The sequence below is a fragment of the Lampetra planeri genome, chromosome 2, assembly GCF_965212315.1.
Source record: "Lampetra planeri chromosome 2, kcLamPlan1.2.h2, whole genome shotgun sequence".
In the NCBI taxonomy this organism is placed as follows: domain Eukaryota; kingdom Metazoa; phylum Chordata; class Hyperoartia; order Petromyzontiformes; family Petromyzontidae; genus Lampetra; species Lampetra planeri.
The window spans coordinates 31,755,022-31,772,424 of record NC_136108.1 but is presented as its reverse complement, the minus strand read 5'-3'; the positions used below and the strand labels follow the sequence as shown (position 1 = coordinate 31,772,424).

The 17,403-nt window shown below is 47.7% G+C and overlaps 1 protein-coding gene across 1 annotated transcript in view; it reads left to right on the top strand.

Moving 5' to 3' along the window:
- The first annotated feature begins 12,054 nt into the window (after positions 1 to 12,054).
- Positions 12,055 to 17,403, top strand: part of LOC144731773 (uncharacterized) — a 37,192-nt gene continuing 31,843 nt past the window's right edge. Inside the window, exon 1 of the mRNA XM_078612998.1 lies at positions 12,055 to 13,457. Within this exon, the coding sequence (XP_078469124.1) occupies positions 12,999 to 13,457 (459 nt within the window). The 5' untranslated portion in view covers positions 12,055 to 12,998. The remainder of the gene's footprint in view (positions 13,458 to 17,403) is intronic.

Below are 17,403 nucleotides of genomic sequence, written 5' to 3'. Positions count from 1 at the left end.
TTTTTTCCTTCAATTGGAACGTCGTACACAAACGGGCTTCACAATACCCCTTGCATCCACTAGCAGCGCCATAATTTACCCCAACGTTCAATCAAGTCTATTCTTGGATGAAATCGCGACCATAAATCGCAACAATCATATCGCTGTTCTCGGAGGGGGGGTGAATATTTGCACACCGAGTCGTCACATCTGACCACTGACACATTTGTTTCCGTCCCTACATTCTCCAGGACCGAATTGTGAATGTAAATGTGATCAAAGCACAGTGCGCTGATCAAAGTGTTTCCCATCAAAGCTTGAGAATAATTGGGGTCAGTGGTCAGCAGAACACACGGTTAATACGAGTATCGTGCGTATCAAAACATGCTCATCATCATACGGAGTGTGAAGGGATGCTTGTCTGGCTAAGGATGAAGGTGCAGATGGCATGTAGGTTGACGTGAACCCAGGATCGCACTTTTAAGTAGCGGCACATATTCAAGTGCCGGGATTAACCATCGCTTCTTTTTAAAATCCTTTATATTAAGTTTGCTTGCTTGCTTAGGACCGTGCAAATCTTTCGGTCGTTTTTTAACCCACTTTCCGTGATCCAATCGAGCTGACATTTTGCACACAGCCTCGGTGTGCGTGACAATGCATTTTCGTGAAAAAAATGTTTTCAAAAATTTTACACTGTTTAGGGAAATTTTTGTAAATATTTAATTACCAATTGTTTAATGCTGCCAGACAATCATCTGACCCATAGGTGGCAGCCATCTCAAGCCAGAGGACGAGAGGACTCTAGCCGCCCCGATGCCACGCATGTAAAGGATTTATAGTGAAAAACTTTGTTTTTACGGGTTTACTTGTTGGGCAATATATCCCGTTATTCTCACTGGCCATGCATGTGTGAAGACCCTCACATCCCAGTTGAGAGCCCATTGACACAGAGTGTGTGCCCCTTAGCAGGGCAAAAGTGCCCGGCACAAAAATAGAATAATGCAAACCAGGATATTCCACACATGTAGCTGCTGTAAACATCATCAGCCATGATCAATCCACTGCTGGATGAAGGCCTCCCCAGGCCGTCGCCACCTCAAAGTAATTTGCCTACTTAGAGTCTAAATATTGCCATCATTAATGTTATTGATCTAAATTTCATCATAGCAAGCAATATGCATCGGTTTAAATATTTCCACATTGGAAAGTTGAGTTTCGTTATTATCTTCAGTTTTCAAAAAGCACTCCGACCCAGAGTGCCTCTTTATTTCATAATGTTGATCATTGTCGCCTTAATAACTTCCGAGGTATACATACATTGAGGTGTTCTTCAGTTGTGCCATATAAAAACTCGTATCGTAAAATGATTTAGTGAACTCGCTGTGCATGACTTGTTGTATATGACTTGTGCATATCATTCACAGATTAAATGGATCAAAAGCTGAAAAGAGCACACGAAGCATGGGGAGGCACATGATTAAAACGACAGAGACAAGAAGATGAACATGTGAATTAGAGAACATACACAAGTTGGAGGCACCATACCTCCGATTAGCACGGTTGGCTACACGCGGTGCACAAAGAAGTTCAACATACACACACCCAGTGGCGGCTCCTGCAAAATCTCTCAGGGGGGCAAATGTCTGGATGATTGATAAGGATAAGCTCCACCCATGCAATGGATAAATTAACAGCTTAAGCATGTAAAGGCAACTTCACTTCTTTAATATTAATGAAAAATAAAGTGACTCTTACAATACATCTTGTTTGTTTCTATACTCACTATTAAAACAAACCACTCAAGTTTATTTTATTAAAGATTCCACTAGGTGGCGACAAATTATATTGTTGGATGAAACGTGCTTACGTATGATGACGTAGGCACGTATGATGACGTAAGCACGTTAGGGCGAGCCCTCCCGGAAGCCATAGAGAATGCATTGCAGCGCCCCCGTTCGAAAAAAAACATCTTTGAATGTAAGTCTATGGGACCACTCGGGGCGATTCTCAGCTGGAGGGAAATCGCCCAAAAAGAGGCGGTACTCCACAGAACGTAGCATGACGCTGATTGGACTATATCCAGAGGCACAGTGACGGCTAGCGTGACTCTGTGGTTGAATGACATTGGTGGTGCGTCGCCCAATCGCCCTAATGAAGAAACCGCCCCTGCACACACCCATCATCATATCGATTGCAAAGAAAGTGAGTGGGCTTTGGCAGGACACGTCACGAGACAGTATAGGGCCAGTGGTCGAGAACAACAATGGAGTGGGCAACCAAAGGAAGGAAACCCACCGCAGCGATGGCGTGATAAAATCAAGTTAGATGATTTTTTTTTACATCGCAGCACTGTGAGCGATGGTGCTGGCTTGGGGAGGATTTCATCTAGCGGTGGATACATTGTGGCCGATCATTCTAGATTTGAAGCTTTCGTGACTGCAAGGATTCATATTCTTAGGTTTTTTCGGTAAAGTCAGGTAGGTAAAATTTTTAAATTAATAAAAGTAAAATAAAAAATAAAATTAAAAGCACGACGTTTCGGAGGCAACACAAGCTTCCGTCTTCAGGTGGAACAGTCACATCACGATAGCTGTATCAAGTGAGTGAAATTCCAAGAAAACCGTATTTTTATATATGCTGGTTGAGGGTGGGAGGAGCCAAGGTAGGCCCTGAATATTATTTTTGTGAGGTTCGGTGCGGCTGAAGCACGCTGTTAGGAATGAGCCTTTGTTGTGTAAACTAGGTGCGGATGATGTAAAGGTGCGTGTAAAAGGGACTGAGCCTTCTTGTTATGTAGAGATGATGCGGCTGAAATCGCTGCCAGGAAAAACACCTAAGAATATGTGGCCGATCATATTAAATACGCAGCTCTGCAATTGCTTGTTCGCCCCAAAGCTAGTGGCAGGACCTCCGCTAAAGGGAGCTCTAGAGAGACACTGTCGAGGGCATTTGGCCTACACGTCAATGCTGGTGGCCAGACATCTCAGAAGAGGTGGGATCACCACCCACACTTTACCCTGATTCAACCGGCGACCTTTGAATTGCAAGTCCAGTGTGCCAACCATTATACCACGGCAGCATCTCTGATAATAATGATGAAGATTAAAAACGGAAACTACACACACGAACACCCCCATTGGCAGCGTGTGCCTGGAGGGATATCTCGCTAGTGGGTGGCTGGGTGGAGGGAGGTTGGGAAATGTCTCAACCCAGCGAACCTGTGCGCGAGCACCACGCCCCGACGACTAAGTCACCGATAAATCTCCCTTCCACCGCAGAGGAGCGGTGTCTTAAACAACTTTAAACTCCCTCCACCCCCTCTCCCACAAGAGACACGTCACCCGCAGCGCCAGACACGCAGCTGGCAACTGACGCATGGCTCTCCAACGAGAAGTTTGAGAATGCCGCTCACTGAAACTTTCCGAAATGATGCCGATGCTTGAACAGAATATTTCCCAAGCCACCGTCGCCGCCGCCACTGTGCTATATTTTTTTGTCCCAACTATGGCAAGTAATGCCGCTGCCACTGAACCGCACGGTGAGCGAAAAATACCTGCCGAGGCTCAGACCGATTGGGACATGTCGCGTCTCGCTGGAAAGTGCGCAGTGCAAATTCTCCAATCAAATGCGGCGACAAGAGACAAAGGCTTCCTAGGTGTCTACGCCCTCACAAATATAAAAGCCCCTGAAAATGATGCCCCCCGCCCCATCCATCACCTGTTTTGTGTGCGCGCGAAGAGCCATTGTGGCAATCATTCGCGGGCCGGACTATGAAGCCGGGCGAACATGAGTTCAATTCCCATCCACGGACGAAGACGGTGGAAAGTGGTATATCAGAACTTGTTCTGGGGCCTCTCTCGACTCAACTTCTTCACACGAGTGCCTCGGTGCGGCGTGCAAACGTCAGCACTGGATCAACAAAGGCATCTTGGCGCGGTGCTGGCCACACCACCTCACCATACACCCTATCACCCTTAACAGGTGCCCCAACAGTGTATAAGGCTACATGGGGGAAATTCGTCTTCGTGTGTGGTTTGTGTTTTGAGAAGCGATGACAGACACACACATGCCACCGACACTCACTACAAATGTATTGACCACGTACAAACCTCGGCACAGCGCTCTCGCCTTCGCCGAACCAGTGGTGAAGTATGGTCAAACAACCTCCGTGGCTAACGCGTCCCGCGGAGGAATTTCCATTCATTGGCTACCACATTCTGATAAGCTCCCCCCCTCTCCTCCCCCCTCAACTTGTATTTAAGGGCTTGCATCTTGAATCCTGGCCTCACTTGATGCAGCAACTATGGCTGTGACGGTCCCACCTGATGACGGAGACTTGTGTTGCCTCCGAAACGTCGTGATTTTATTGTTTTATTTTTTTATTAATTTTCATTTAATTTTTTACCTACGTGACTTTACCGAAAGAACTAAGAGTATGATTGACAAAGAGCTGTACATTCGTATTCTTCTTCTTCTTGATGTTTAAATGGTTACATCATCAGTGGGACGTGGCATCCGACGCAGTTCTGTGCACCTCCTTATGAGCACGGTTGCATACGTACGGCGTGAAAGAAGTTCAACGTGCCTCCGCTCTGGGTCAGGGGGGTGGGCAACCCTCTGCTCCGGGTGGGCAACCCGCGGCTACAGAGCCGCATGCGGCACTTTAAAGACCACATCGCGGCTGTTGACGCATTGAGCGTTTTGGCAAATTCGACAAAAAAAAATTAACCCGTAAAAACAAAGTTTTTCACTATAAATCCTTTATATGCGTGTTCAAATGGGCCACAACCCAGCCCACATTGGTCTTTGAAACGGGCGGCTAGAGTCCTCTCGTCCTCTGGCTTGAGATGGCTGCCACCTATGGGTCAGATGATTGCCTGCCACCATTAAGCAATTGGTAATTAAATATAAAAAATTTTTACCTAAAAAGTGTAAAATTATGGAAATATTTTTTCACGAAAAGAAATTGTCACGCACAACGAGTCTGTGTGCAAAATGTCAGCTCGATTGGATCACGGGAAGTGGGTTAAAAAACGACTGAAAGATTTGCACGGTCGTAAGCGCGCAAGCAAGCGTGCAAGTGAACTTAATATAAAGGATTTAAAAAGGAAAGACGTGTTTCTCTCCTTGTTACGATGGTGGCGCATCCACCCTGGTAGATCGGATCGACTCGGCCCTGGGGGCGAGCACGGGGAGCGACAAAGCCGTCCACAGATGTCGCTGCCCACATCGCTGCAGCGGTTTGCCCGAGCGCTGCCGCTGGCTTTTGTTTGTGCTGCGTTGGCGAGAGGCGGGCATGAGTCGTTGCAGTGCCCGATTAAGGTGGTGCGGGGCCTGTAGCAAATGTTATAAAGGGGTTCCTAAAATAAAATAAAAAAAACACGTAAATATTAAAACGCATACATTTTTTTGCTTGCATAGTAAAGTAATTGTATTTTTTCATTTGTTATACAGCCATACAATTCGACAGATCGATAACCTTAGACACCCAGTCGTTCATACAAGTTGAAGGTGGTACGGTACTATAGTAATAGAGCAAGTGCAGAATCACTGAACCGGAATTAATAGCTTGAAAGTGCAGGGCCCGTAGCATATGTAGCTACTTTTGCGACGAGGATAATCCGGCACTGCTTAGAGGGCGAGAAATGGGACAAGTTTGTATTTATTTATATGTTCATACGGATGAAGTAGGCTTCAGGAGCCACATGGTAGAGAGGAGAGCATGTCTACGCAAGACTCAAATTACGCAACGATTGGGAAGTGGGGGTTGGTGGGGTGAGGTTGGGGTGGTGGGGGGTGGCGGTAGCGGGGAATTCATCCACAGGGGCGGAGTGGGTTGGTAGGTGGCAGCACCTGCAGGTTCACATTGCTGTGTCCTTTGCACTGGTGAACACATCGGCAAGCTTAGCCTCACCTACGGCACACCTGTAAAAAGAAAATACCCTCCTTTCACAAACAGAACACAAAGACAAAGATCCCCAGTGTAGCCTTAACAGATTGTTGGAGCAAGTGCTGTTAACGAGCACCTATGAAGGCCGGCACGGCACACGAGGGGGTGGGTGGCCAACACCACGCCTGGCCGCTTTTGTCTCCCTAATGACGATGTTTACACACCGCACCAGGTACTCATTTGAGGCTGAGTCGACCTAGGGGAGGCCCAACACAGGTTTAAATAATCATCACTGGTGTTGGCCGTGAGCATGAATCGAACCCAGATCGCCAGGTTCGTAGCGCAGCACGCTAACCGCTACACCACCGCTCCTCACAAACAGAACACACACACAGACACTCACTCACACACACAGACACACTCACACACACAGGTAAGGATTACCCCGTTAAGCCTTGCAAACTTTGCTCATGCTGCTGGCGAGAATTTATTGAGGCCAGCACGGTACACAATAGTGTGGTCAGGTCAGTCAGCGTGATGTCGGAATGCTTTCGTGATCTCACTTGAGGCTGAGTCGACCTAGGGGTGAAATTCGAATGGACATTCATACTGACGTATGAATAGTTGTGATATCAACTACGATGAAGACGCCCTTTTTCCATCATTTCAGACAAATAATACCACGACAGAATATTGAGACTCCGAGAGAGAGTGATGTTAGCGAACATCTACTCAGACCATGCCCGGCTATCTCTGTTATCCCCTGTGCTGATGTTGTCTGATCACATCAGGAACTGTACTCGACTATGGCTGAGTCGAGCTAGGGGAGGCCGAGGGTAGGTTCAGAAACTACTTGGCAATTATATTTTCCATGACCAAGGAATCGAACCTAGGTTTTCAGGATTGTCGCGCAGTGTGCGAGATAATCGACTCGCCACTGCTGCCCAACACCCCTACAGGTACACGCACACCAAAGAAAAAGATCCCCCGTATAGCCTTGAACATCGGGCCCTCAGGATGAACGGATACTCTGACCGTACTATCCGCCAAGCTGTCTCTCCCACCACACAGAAACAGCCACATGAAACTCCGACCAAAACTATCACGTTACCATACATAGCAGGCGTGACCAAAAAGATCTCCAAAATTCTAAACAAACATAAGATCCAAGTCTGATTCAGTACAGTGCATAAAATCCGTGATCTGATTCCATCTGTGAAGGATGTCGTTCCTGACTTACAGTATCCTGGAGTCTACAAATTGAGTTGCATTTGTGGTGATTGCTACATTGGAGAAACGCAACGTCATGTTTCTGATCGTGTCCGCGAGCACAAGTCAGATCTGAAACACGGCAGAACTGATTCTTCGGCCGTTGCCGATCATTGCTACAACTCGGTGGGCTCTCATAAAATTGTCTTTTCCGAGACCAAGGTTCTCTGCAAACCTCCTGGCTACCATCAAAGGTTTGTACACGAAGCCATACAAATATACAAACACAGACATAATTTCAACCGTGATAATGGGTACAAACTTAGTAATCATTGGAAAGATGTTATCAACCACGCAAAAAAGACTTAATTACACTTTTTTGGACCATCTTATCTGACAGGCACTATCTTACTTTACTTTACCGAGTGTTAACATCCCCAGTGTTTAACAGTACTCTCTTCATTGTTCAGCCAGCATTGGTATAAACATGGGCATTTTCGTTCTTTTCTATCATGTGTATCAGGCCTCCCCTCCCCCTCTCTGTCCAATGCGTTGGCGTGTGCAGCAGTAGTTGCTTGCGCACAACCGCGTCCACGCCGTCGTCCATCCTTTTGGCCCCGCCCCCCTCCCGATGCGTTGTACGTGGCACTCCGTGCCGTCTTTGAGCCCCGCCCCCCTCCCTCCCGATACGTTCCATTCATTGGCTACCACATTCTGATGAGCCCCCCCCCTCTCCTCCCCCCCTCAACTTGCTTTTAAGGGATTACATCTTGAATCATTGCCTCACTTGATGCAGCTAATCTGGCTGTGACGGTCCCACCTGATGACGGAGACTTGTGTTGCCTCCGAAACGTCGTGATTTTTATTTTATTTTATTTTTATTAATTTTGATGTTTTACCTACGTGACTTTACCGAAAAAACCTAAGAATACAGACTGTTGAGGTAAGTACTGCTAGCGAGTACATATGAAGACCGGCACGGCACACGAGGGGAGTCACCAGCACCACGCCCAGCCGCCTTTAGCTCCCCAGTGGCGATGTTTTTGCACACTGCACAAGGTACTCATTTGAGACTGAGTCGACCTAGAGGAGGCTCAGGACCGGTTCAGATAATCGTCACTGGTGTTGACCGTGCGTGCGAATCGAACCCAGATCACGACGGCTACCCATAAATACGAGTACAACAACCGCCATTCGGCACGAAGTGGCGGTGACGTCACCACGGCGCTTGTGCCAGGCTATGTGCACGTGAAGTATCGAACGCCCATCGTGCAGGAAGTCACGGGAGAGACCCAGGTGCCATGGGTTGACTGGTATATGCACCACCTGTGCCCCCTACTGGGGCAACTTTCTCTGCTTTCGCAACCCGACGCTCCGCTCGTTGTTGTGAGCGTCGCTCCTCTGCCCTGCGATTTTAGCTGGAGGGCGACTGCCTCCACCTACCCATTCGCGTCCTTCACGAGCCTCCTCCACAGAGGCCGATCTTGACACCGCTGGTACCAATCATCGGCAAGTCCACTCAATTCCACATCCTCTTGTACCACATCACTCCATCTCTTCTATAGCCCGTGCCGCGCCCGTTTAGCCCCCTCTATCACGCCGAACAAAAGCTGTTTAGGCATGCGGTGGCTGGGCATGCGGGCTACATGACCCAGCCAACGCAGTCTTGCCTGCCAGAGGAGCTCACCGATGAGATTTTGTCCAGATCTTTCAAACGTTTATGAGCTCCTCTCACAATCCAGCCTGGTTAAGCCCAGGATGGATCCTAGAGCAGGCCAGCTTAAATGTTTCTAATTGGTCCATTTCGAAATCATAGAGAAGGGAGGGCATGACCGTGGCCGAGAAGACCTGAAGCTTCGTGGGAAGCAACAGACCAGGTAGCTTCCACACAGCGTTACGCATCTGATGAAAAGATAATGCCGTTCGGCTGATTCGGAGTGAGACATCTGCTGTCAAACCGGAGCCGATCATAAGCACACTGCCCAGGTATGGAAAACTCTCCACTCTCTCCACAACTGCCCCATCACCAATTAGGAGTTGTGGGGGTGGATTGCTTGATGGCACAACATACCTAGGCAGGTGCTTAGTTTTGGTGGGGCTGATGGTAAGACCCCACCTCTTAGTGCAGGGGTGGGGAACCTTTTTTCTGCCAAGGGCCATTTGGATATTTATATCATTCGCGGGCCATACAAAATTATCAACTTAAAAATTAGCCTCATATTTGGTCAAACATTTAATTAACTCACCCCTAATATGATGGCTGGAACTGCTTCTCTTTGGTGAGGCGTGTGATGTTAGCTGGTATTGATGATGTTGCTACTCGCAACTTCTTTTCCAGGTTTGCTCCTAGATTTATTGAATCTCGAGTCCCACCTGCAGTTGCCTTGGCAGGGCCAGACGTTCCCCACCCCTGTCTTAGTGGCACGCTCCAGGTTCAGCAGCAGCGCCTCCAACTCCTCCTCTGAGCGAGCAGCAATCACCAGATCATCGGCATACATAATATGGTTGACCAATAGGGAGCCATCCCTTGACCGCATTCGGGCATCGATCAGCTTCCCATTGTATCTATACCAGATGGAAATTCCTCAGGTACAGCCATCGAAGGGCTTCACGAACTACTTGGTCGAAATAAATGTTAAGTAATGTTGGAGCCAGAGGACATCCCTGTCGCACCCCAAGGTGCACAGAGAATGACTCCGACTCCCGGCCACGTAATTTTTACCCAGGCCTGCCCACCATCATAAAGATCCTTGATGATTGTGAGCAGAGAGTCAGGGACTCCGAAAGCACGAAGAACAACAAGTTCGAGTACACACACACACGAGTGTAAAGACGACGGTGCACGTTTAAAAACGCACTTTGCGGATCAACACAAAGTGCGGTCGGATCTTGCCGTTCCACTCGGGAGAGAACAAGCCTCGGGGAGAGTGCGTGGGGGGAAGGGGGGGGGCACGGAGACAGATGCCGGTACCTGCAATACGTCGGCTGACAAATCATTCTTTATTTATAACGTTCGCCACCCCCCGCCACTCTCTTGTGTTTTGACAGAAGGGCGTCGCAGAAACACAATTTTTTTTCCAGCAGACTGTCCCCCCCCCCCCCATCGGGAACGTCGCTCGGTGTCGGGCTAACGCCCGCCCGTGCTTAACTCGCCAGCGTTGTCTAGTTAGACAGGAGGCAAGCAACAGAGTTCAATTCTCGATTTGAAGCTTTCGTGACTGCAAGGATTCATACTTTTTTTCGGTAAAGTCACGTAGGTAAAAAATAAAATAAATGAAAACAACTAAATTAAATTTCGATTTAAAGCTTTCGTGACTGCAGGGATTCATCTTCTTGGTTCTTTCGGTAAAGTTACGTAGAATGGAAATAATAAAATAATAAAAAATAAAACATTATAAAATAATTCTGCTAATCCTGCATAACTAAATTAAATCACGACGTTTCGGGCGCAACAGAAGCGTCCGTCATCAGGTGGGAAAGCTACCAAAGAGTAAGCAGCAGAGTGTTTATGCAGCAGCTCTTAAGAAGGAGCGGGGTGGGGGGCAATACATTGCCGGTCCTTCCCGTGATGTTCTGACGCCCACGACAGCGTGGTGTGTCGGCAAAATTAATCCCTCTGAATGATTAAGAGGTCGGACACAAATTTAAAAAAAATTTACACGCGGTGTAATTTTTTTGTATGAATCATTTTCCCCACCGTGCAAATTTGTTTTGCTAATTATGAATAAATGTAATGCCCTACGTTGAGCAACGGTGTTGGTGCAACAAGGCTTGACTCAAAAGAAAAGGATGCGTACCTCCCTCCATTCAGCCACAGTCCATGCCTGTCCGGGGTACAAAGTCACAAGTTTATGCGTGGCTTTCAAAAGATAAAAATCACAGGCTAACATTTTCTGAAAAATCATCACGGGGGAGAGAGGGCAGGGCACGCCCTGGTTACATGTTCAGGGTTTAAACGAGAAGCAACTTTAGCCTTAATATTACTAAAAACATGGTTGGCATGGTGAGGCAGTGGTTATATCACACTGCACTATGAAATTCGTTCACCTGAGTGTGATTCCTGACCATGGTTAACACCACTGGCGATCGATATCTGAATAATTCCCCCCCCCCCCCCCTTCTTCGCCAACCCATATGGACCGGCCTGGTGAGTTATGGTCAAACAACCCACACATATCGTGCGGAGGAGGCATTTATCTCGTGTTGGGTTAATGTTTATTTTTACAAATATTTGTATGACGAGGTGGCAAAGTTGTTAACACACTGCACTTTAAACCCAGCGGCTTGAATTCTAATTTTGGCCGTGGTTGATGTCGGTCTGGAACGATATCTGAAAACCGTTTCCTTTCCCGCTCGTTATCGGGCCTAAACTGACTGCACTTTGCATGGTGAAGTATGGTCAAACATCACTCGTGGCCGGAATGCTGTGGGGGAGACGTTCATCTAGCAGTGGATTAAAACGTGGCTGCAATTGAAATGTTGAAAAAAGATATCTTATTACAAAAGAGGCCGTTGCGTAGGCTGCATGACACAGGGCAGACCTGCCAGCTCAGGCATGTGCTGGTGGAGAGGGGAGGGAGCTGATGATTGTACAGCGTGGTCCAGATGTCTTGTGACCCTAATTTAATTCTCCAAAAAAATCTACATGGCTACACGTGGCTTTACCGAAAGACCCACAGAATATGTAATACTTATTTTGCATACGAGTGGGTGTGAAAACATAAATTAACGAGCAAAGCAAAAAAAATATTTGGGGCTGGTGGGGGGGGTTAACAAGACATCTGGATCAACCATTAGTTTGAGGCCGGGCCTTTATGGGTAGATGCTGCGCGAAACGTTACGTCTCCGAATGCACGCCCGAAACGGGCCACTCTGAGTCCACCTCCACCTTGAGCCAACAAGACGCGAGCCCTCCCACCCGCGCACGCGCACGGGCACGCGCACCCTTGCAAACCGTGAGCCACACCTGAACCACACCTGCACACGAAACGCGTGCGGTGCTCTGCTGGCAATCCTCCACTAACCTTCCCATCCACCTTCACTGTATACAACCTTTTGTCGGCCGGCATCTTGTCTCTTACCGACACCACAATCCTCTCCCACCCCCCGCCGCCGCCCACGTCAGGATGGCCTCGGCATATATTTTCTGCGGTCGTTACTAAAGTCGGCAAGAACCTTGCGCGCGAGGCTTACGCAAGGTTTGTGCAAATAAAAGGCGCGGCCGAGTCCCCATCGGTGTTACTCGATATTTTTTTTTATGTTGCAAAAAAATAGAACTCGTACCCTTGTACGTTATAATGAAACCAGTAGAGGGGGGGGATAGGTAGTGTTTTTATTATTATTATTTTAACATCATACACACTGCTCACATTGTTTGAAGTAAAACAGAGAGAAGCAGGCGTTGTCACTTTTTGCGGCACATAACAGGGCGTGTTCCGCGCTGAAACTGGCAGATATAATTACGCGCCCGTCTACCCCCGCGGGTAACTTTGAACGAATACCTCTTGCCTGTCCAGACTGGTTCGCCTGCTTCAAGATCCACAGTGCAGGTGTGGTCACGCTCTCCTCCTGCCCCAACACTTTGGATTACGAAGCGCAGCGGCGGTGGCGCTAATCAGGCTGCTCACGGACAACACGGCCGCAGCCAGCCACTTCGGGAAAAAGGCACCGAGCTCAAACCGTCGGAACCTGGCCGGTTTACTCTCCGCGTAACCCCGGCGCTAGTTGCTCCGTAGCATGAGCATCGTGCGCGCAACGTTCGGACGAGAACTAGCCCGGAGATTGGGTGGCGTCCGCGAGCGCGCTTCCTCGTTGCGTCTCATCGACACTCCGTGCGGCCGCAGACAGAGAGACGCGGAGCTGCCGTGAGCGTTTAAAAGCCACCCGCGCCAGACGCCCCACTCGAACCGAGGAGGCCACCATGGCTCGAATGTCGCAGAGTTCAGATTTCAACGAGGGCCTGCGGCCAGAGGACTACGTGGAGCCCCACTACAAGGAGTCGTACCGGCTGGCGGTGGACGCGCTGGTGGAGCGCGGGGACGACGCCTACAATGAGTTCCTTAAACGCGAGGGCTCCATCGGGTTCCTGTCGCCCGCCGAGATGGAGCACATCCAGGCGCGCGTGCTGCTGCCCAAGGTGTCCGAGCGCGAGGAGGGAGCCTCCGACCGTACCGACGGAGCGGCGGACGACTCTTCGTCGGGGACCTACTGGCCCATGATGTCCGACACATCCGTGCCCGAGCTGGATCTCGGCTGGCCGCTGGTGCAGCCGCACAACCGAGGCCAGACCAACGTGACGCTCTACCTGCACCCGCCGCTCGGCGATGGGGTGCCCACCATCAAGCAGGTGGTGCGCAAGATGGTGCAACAGGCAACGCAGGTGAGGAGGGCCACCTTCCGATGGGTGGGACGGTGTGGACGCTGTGTGTGTGTGTGTGTCTTTTTTGTTGTTGCAATGATCATCTTCTTTCGTACGTTTGTATGTATGTCTGTTGAACTTCTTTCGCACCGTACGTAGCCAGCCGTGCTAATCGGAGGTGCGGGGAAAGGACAACAAACCAACACACAAAGAGAAATTGTAAAGAAGTGAGTTTTCAATCTAGATTTAAAAGTGCACCGCTTCAGCGGCTTCCTAATATCGGAAGAGCGTTCCAGACGGCCGCAGAAGCGCATCTGAAAGCGAGCGATGCAGTGACCATCTTTATTCGATGGCCAGCCAAAAGCCACTGCAAGGATGATCGGAGTTCGCGTATGTTGATTGGTCAACGGTTACATGTTCATGTTGAGATTGGTGAGTGAGCCTGTGGATGTCTTGTGGTGTGGCAGTCGAGTCACAGAGAGGTGAGGGCCACAGACAACATTACTTTTATTGTGTGTGTTTAGTTTGTTGTCCTTCCCCTGCACCTCCAATTAGCACGGTTGGCTACGTACGGCGCGAAAGAAGTGTAACATACACATGGCTTCAGAAGTCACCTTATGAATACCTACAATGCTGACTGCAAATGATCGCAAAGATGTGGGCCAATACATATTTTGTTTTTACCCAGGAATGTCTCAATGAGTCTCAAGGCATTAATTATGCTCTTCGTTGATATAATTCAATTCACGTTTTGCATTGTGGGATTTTTTTAATTTTTCATCTGGCTAGAAGACAGCCACATTAGCAGTGCTATGTTCTGATGCAGTTCAATACAGACCTTTATTTGTGATGTAAACGATGCATGATGCATGGTGCATTTCTGCATGGGAATTTAACTGTTTGGTTTGAAACTACGTGGTCTGTGCGTTATTTTTACTTGATAATGGTTTGCTTGATTTCCGTTGTTTAATGAGAAACAAAAACTGCTTGTATGTCTATTCAACACAGTTCATTTGTCAACTCCAAATTTCCCAGGTTACTCGGAGCCCTAAGGGTGAAGTGCAATCTGTAGCTGCAAGTCGGTCTGTACCCTCTCGCGCTGTCTCTGCTCTGAAGAAGGGCCCCACTGCCCGAAAAGCCAATGCATTATACATTTTTCTCTGTCAGAATGTTTTAATTCGGCTCGAGCGCTTGCTTTTACTGAACATTTATATTGATTGATTACATTACAAGCCCTTTGTAAATGACTGCAGGATGATGCAGGATGAAGGCCTGCCCATTGCGTGTCGGTAATGGGGGTTGTTTGACCATAATTCGTAACACTGGCCAGTGATGTTAGCTGTGGCCGGTATATGGACTTGGGGGGCCCAGGTTCGTGGTACAATGTGCTAACCACTGCACCGCCGCTCCACCCCGCGACGGAACGTAGCAAAAGGCAAAAACTATTTTTTTCAGGAAAGTCCCACTGAGAGGTTGGTTGGGGTCATGCATGAAATTTTTTTATTTTATGTGCAGGGGCCTTGGTTTGTGAAGAAAGACGACTGTTTTTTTTTAAAGAAGGTCCTTCCACTTGAAAATATTGAAAACGTGAATTGCCCAGCTATCTCAATGAAGAGCACTGTGAATATGTTGAGACACATTGAGGCATTTCCTGGATAAATATATTATTATTGAACAAGTTGCTCGAAATTATCAAGTGTTGCACAATGGTGCCACACTTCACATTGCTGTGGTATTTGAGCAGCGGTGGATATGATGTACAACACAGCAGACGGTTCGCGTGAATGGTATGCTCAATATCGCAGTACAAAAGTTACATATCCGTTGAACACGTAGGCTTTCGCAACCAATATGGCGTTCTCTGGTCTGACACTGGTGAGACTGGGCCCTAAAGAAGGCTGTCTCTGGTGTAGACCAATCAGTTTGAGAGACAATGCCATATATTATAAGAGCATGTTTTTGTTTGCATGTTAACCACACGCACTTGTGGTTAATGCAGACTTGATTCCTTGCAAAAGGTTTCTATTTGGTGTTTGAACATTCTAACACCTGTTTTATTGCCATAAAGGGTAAAACCTATTCTTATTTTTTCATAAATATAAATGTGTCGTTGAACCCGCCACTACCCGACACAGCCAAAAGTCCTACGTGACTTTACCGAAAAAAACCTAAGAATATGAATCCTTGCAGTCACGAAAGCTTCAAATCTAGAATTAGTAACGAATTGGCATGTTCTGTTTACGTGATAACCCTTACTCGTTGGCTGTGTCGGGTGGTGGCAGGTTTAACGACACATTTATATTTACGCGATCTAACCAAAAAAACTATTATCACATATCTAACTCGTTGGGGACTGAGGTATAGCTGGCGGATATGTGAAAAGGAGACGGTTGTGTGAATGTCTGTAAAAATAAATGATAGTTACACCGTGCACAAATATGTTGCTGGCCAAAATTATAGTGCAAACCTCTTTAAACACGGGGAAATGCTTTACTGCGCTTGACTGTGATGATCGCAGCAAGCGTAATAACCATAATACCGTACTCCGTTCAGCTTGCTTCACGGCGGATGTTAAAGATCCCCCGATGTCACTCGTGGTCCAAATGTTGCCAAATTCGAAAATTACAACGCAAAAGGTCATTCAATTGGGAACACACGGAGCCATCGCACCCGACTGACAGACTGATGCCCATTGGCAAGCACAAGGTGCCGAGTCACCTTGTACCCACGGGGGACAGGCACCAAAGGGGGGGGGGGGGGGGTGCCCTTTCGAATGTGTTGAGGTGAGATGTGATGCACCCTGAGAGGGTCTGGGGAACCATATCAGAAACAAGTCATGATCGTTATGCATTAGTATACAAGTGGATATGTGCGCTCTGAGGATTATAATTGACTGTGTGTGTGTGAGGTCTGATTTGTGAACACCTACAGAGAATGACAGTTTTATCCCATGCACAAATACTGTATTGGGTGTGGGGCAGTTAATTGATCGTGGCGGGTTTGCAATGGTTGGCTATGCGACTTTGTGCTGTACAATTTTGGGCCCGAATGGAAAATGATGCATGCGCAAGTACTCATATGTGCTATGACTTTTGTTCGCAATTATTATATAGTTAGCTATTTATTTATAAAATATCTCGATAACTTTTATGGCCCTTTGCCAATTCACTAATGCTGTATCGATTATCGTGCCTCTTTGGCCATATTTCATCCTGGTGAGTGTGGAATGCTGAAGAGCAGTTCAGATACCACTCATCACTGCTGTCAGCCGTGGTCAGGAGTCTAACTCAGGTCACTACCAATCGACCCCATTGATACCAATAAGTGTCTCAAAAATACAGCTCATCAGATCGGTGGTGCATCGGTTAAAGAACGCGGCTCGCAATCGGGACACCTGCGAGTTCAAATCCCTGTTGGGGTTTGACTTGGCCAATCATCCGTCCAGAGTTGGTAAAATGAGTACCGCTTTGTGGGAAGTCATGAATAGTTGTCTTGTGCATCGACTCGCCCCTCCCATGGAATGTGGAATGTCCACCACTGGCTGTGGGCTGTTCATTTGAGCTGAGCATCACATTGATATTATGAAAAATAAGAATAGGTTTTACCCTTTCTGGCAATCAAACAGGAGGTGTTGAGATGTTCAAACACCAAAGGGAAACCTTTTGCAAGGAATCAAGTTTGCATTAACCACACGTAATTGTGGTGAACATGCAAATAAACATGCACTGATAATATATGGCATTGCTTTTGATACTGATTGGCCTGCACCAAAAGGCAAACAGTACAAATACAATGCAAGTTTCAGAGCATTTATAGCTCGGGGAACTGGCAAAATAGGTCCCATGATATGACATTGCTGAAATTCGATTGAAAGCTTTCGTGACTGCAGGGATTCATATTATTGGTTCTTTCGGTAAAGGCACGTAGAAGGGAAATAATAAAATAATACAAATAAAACATAATAGAA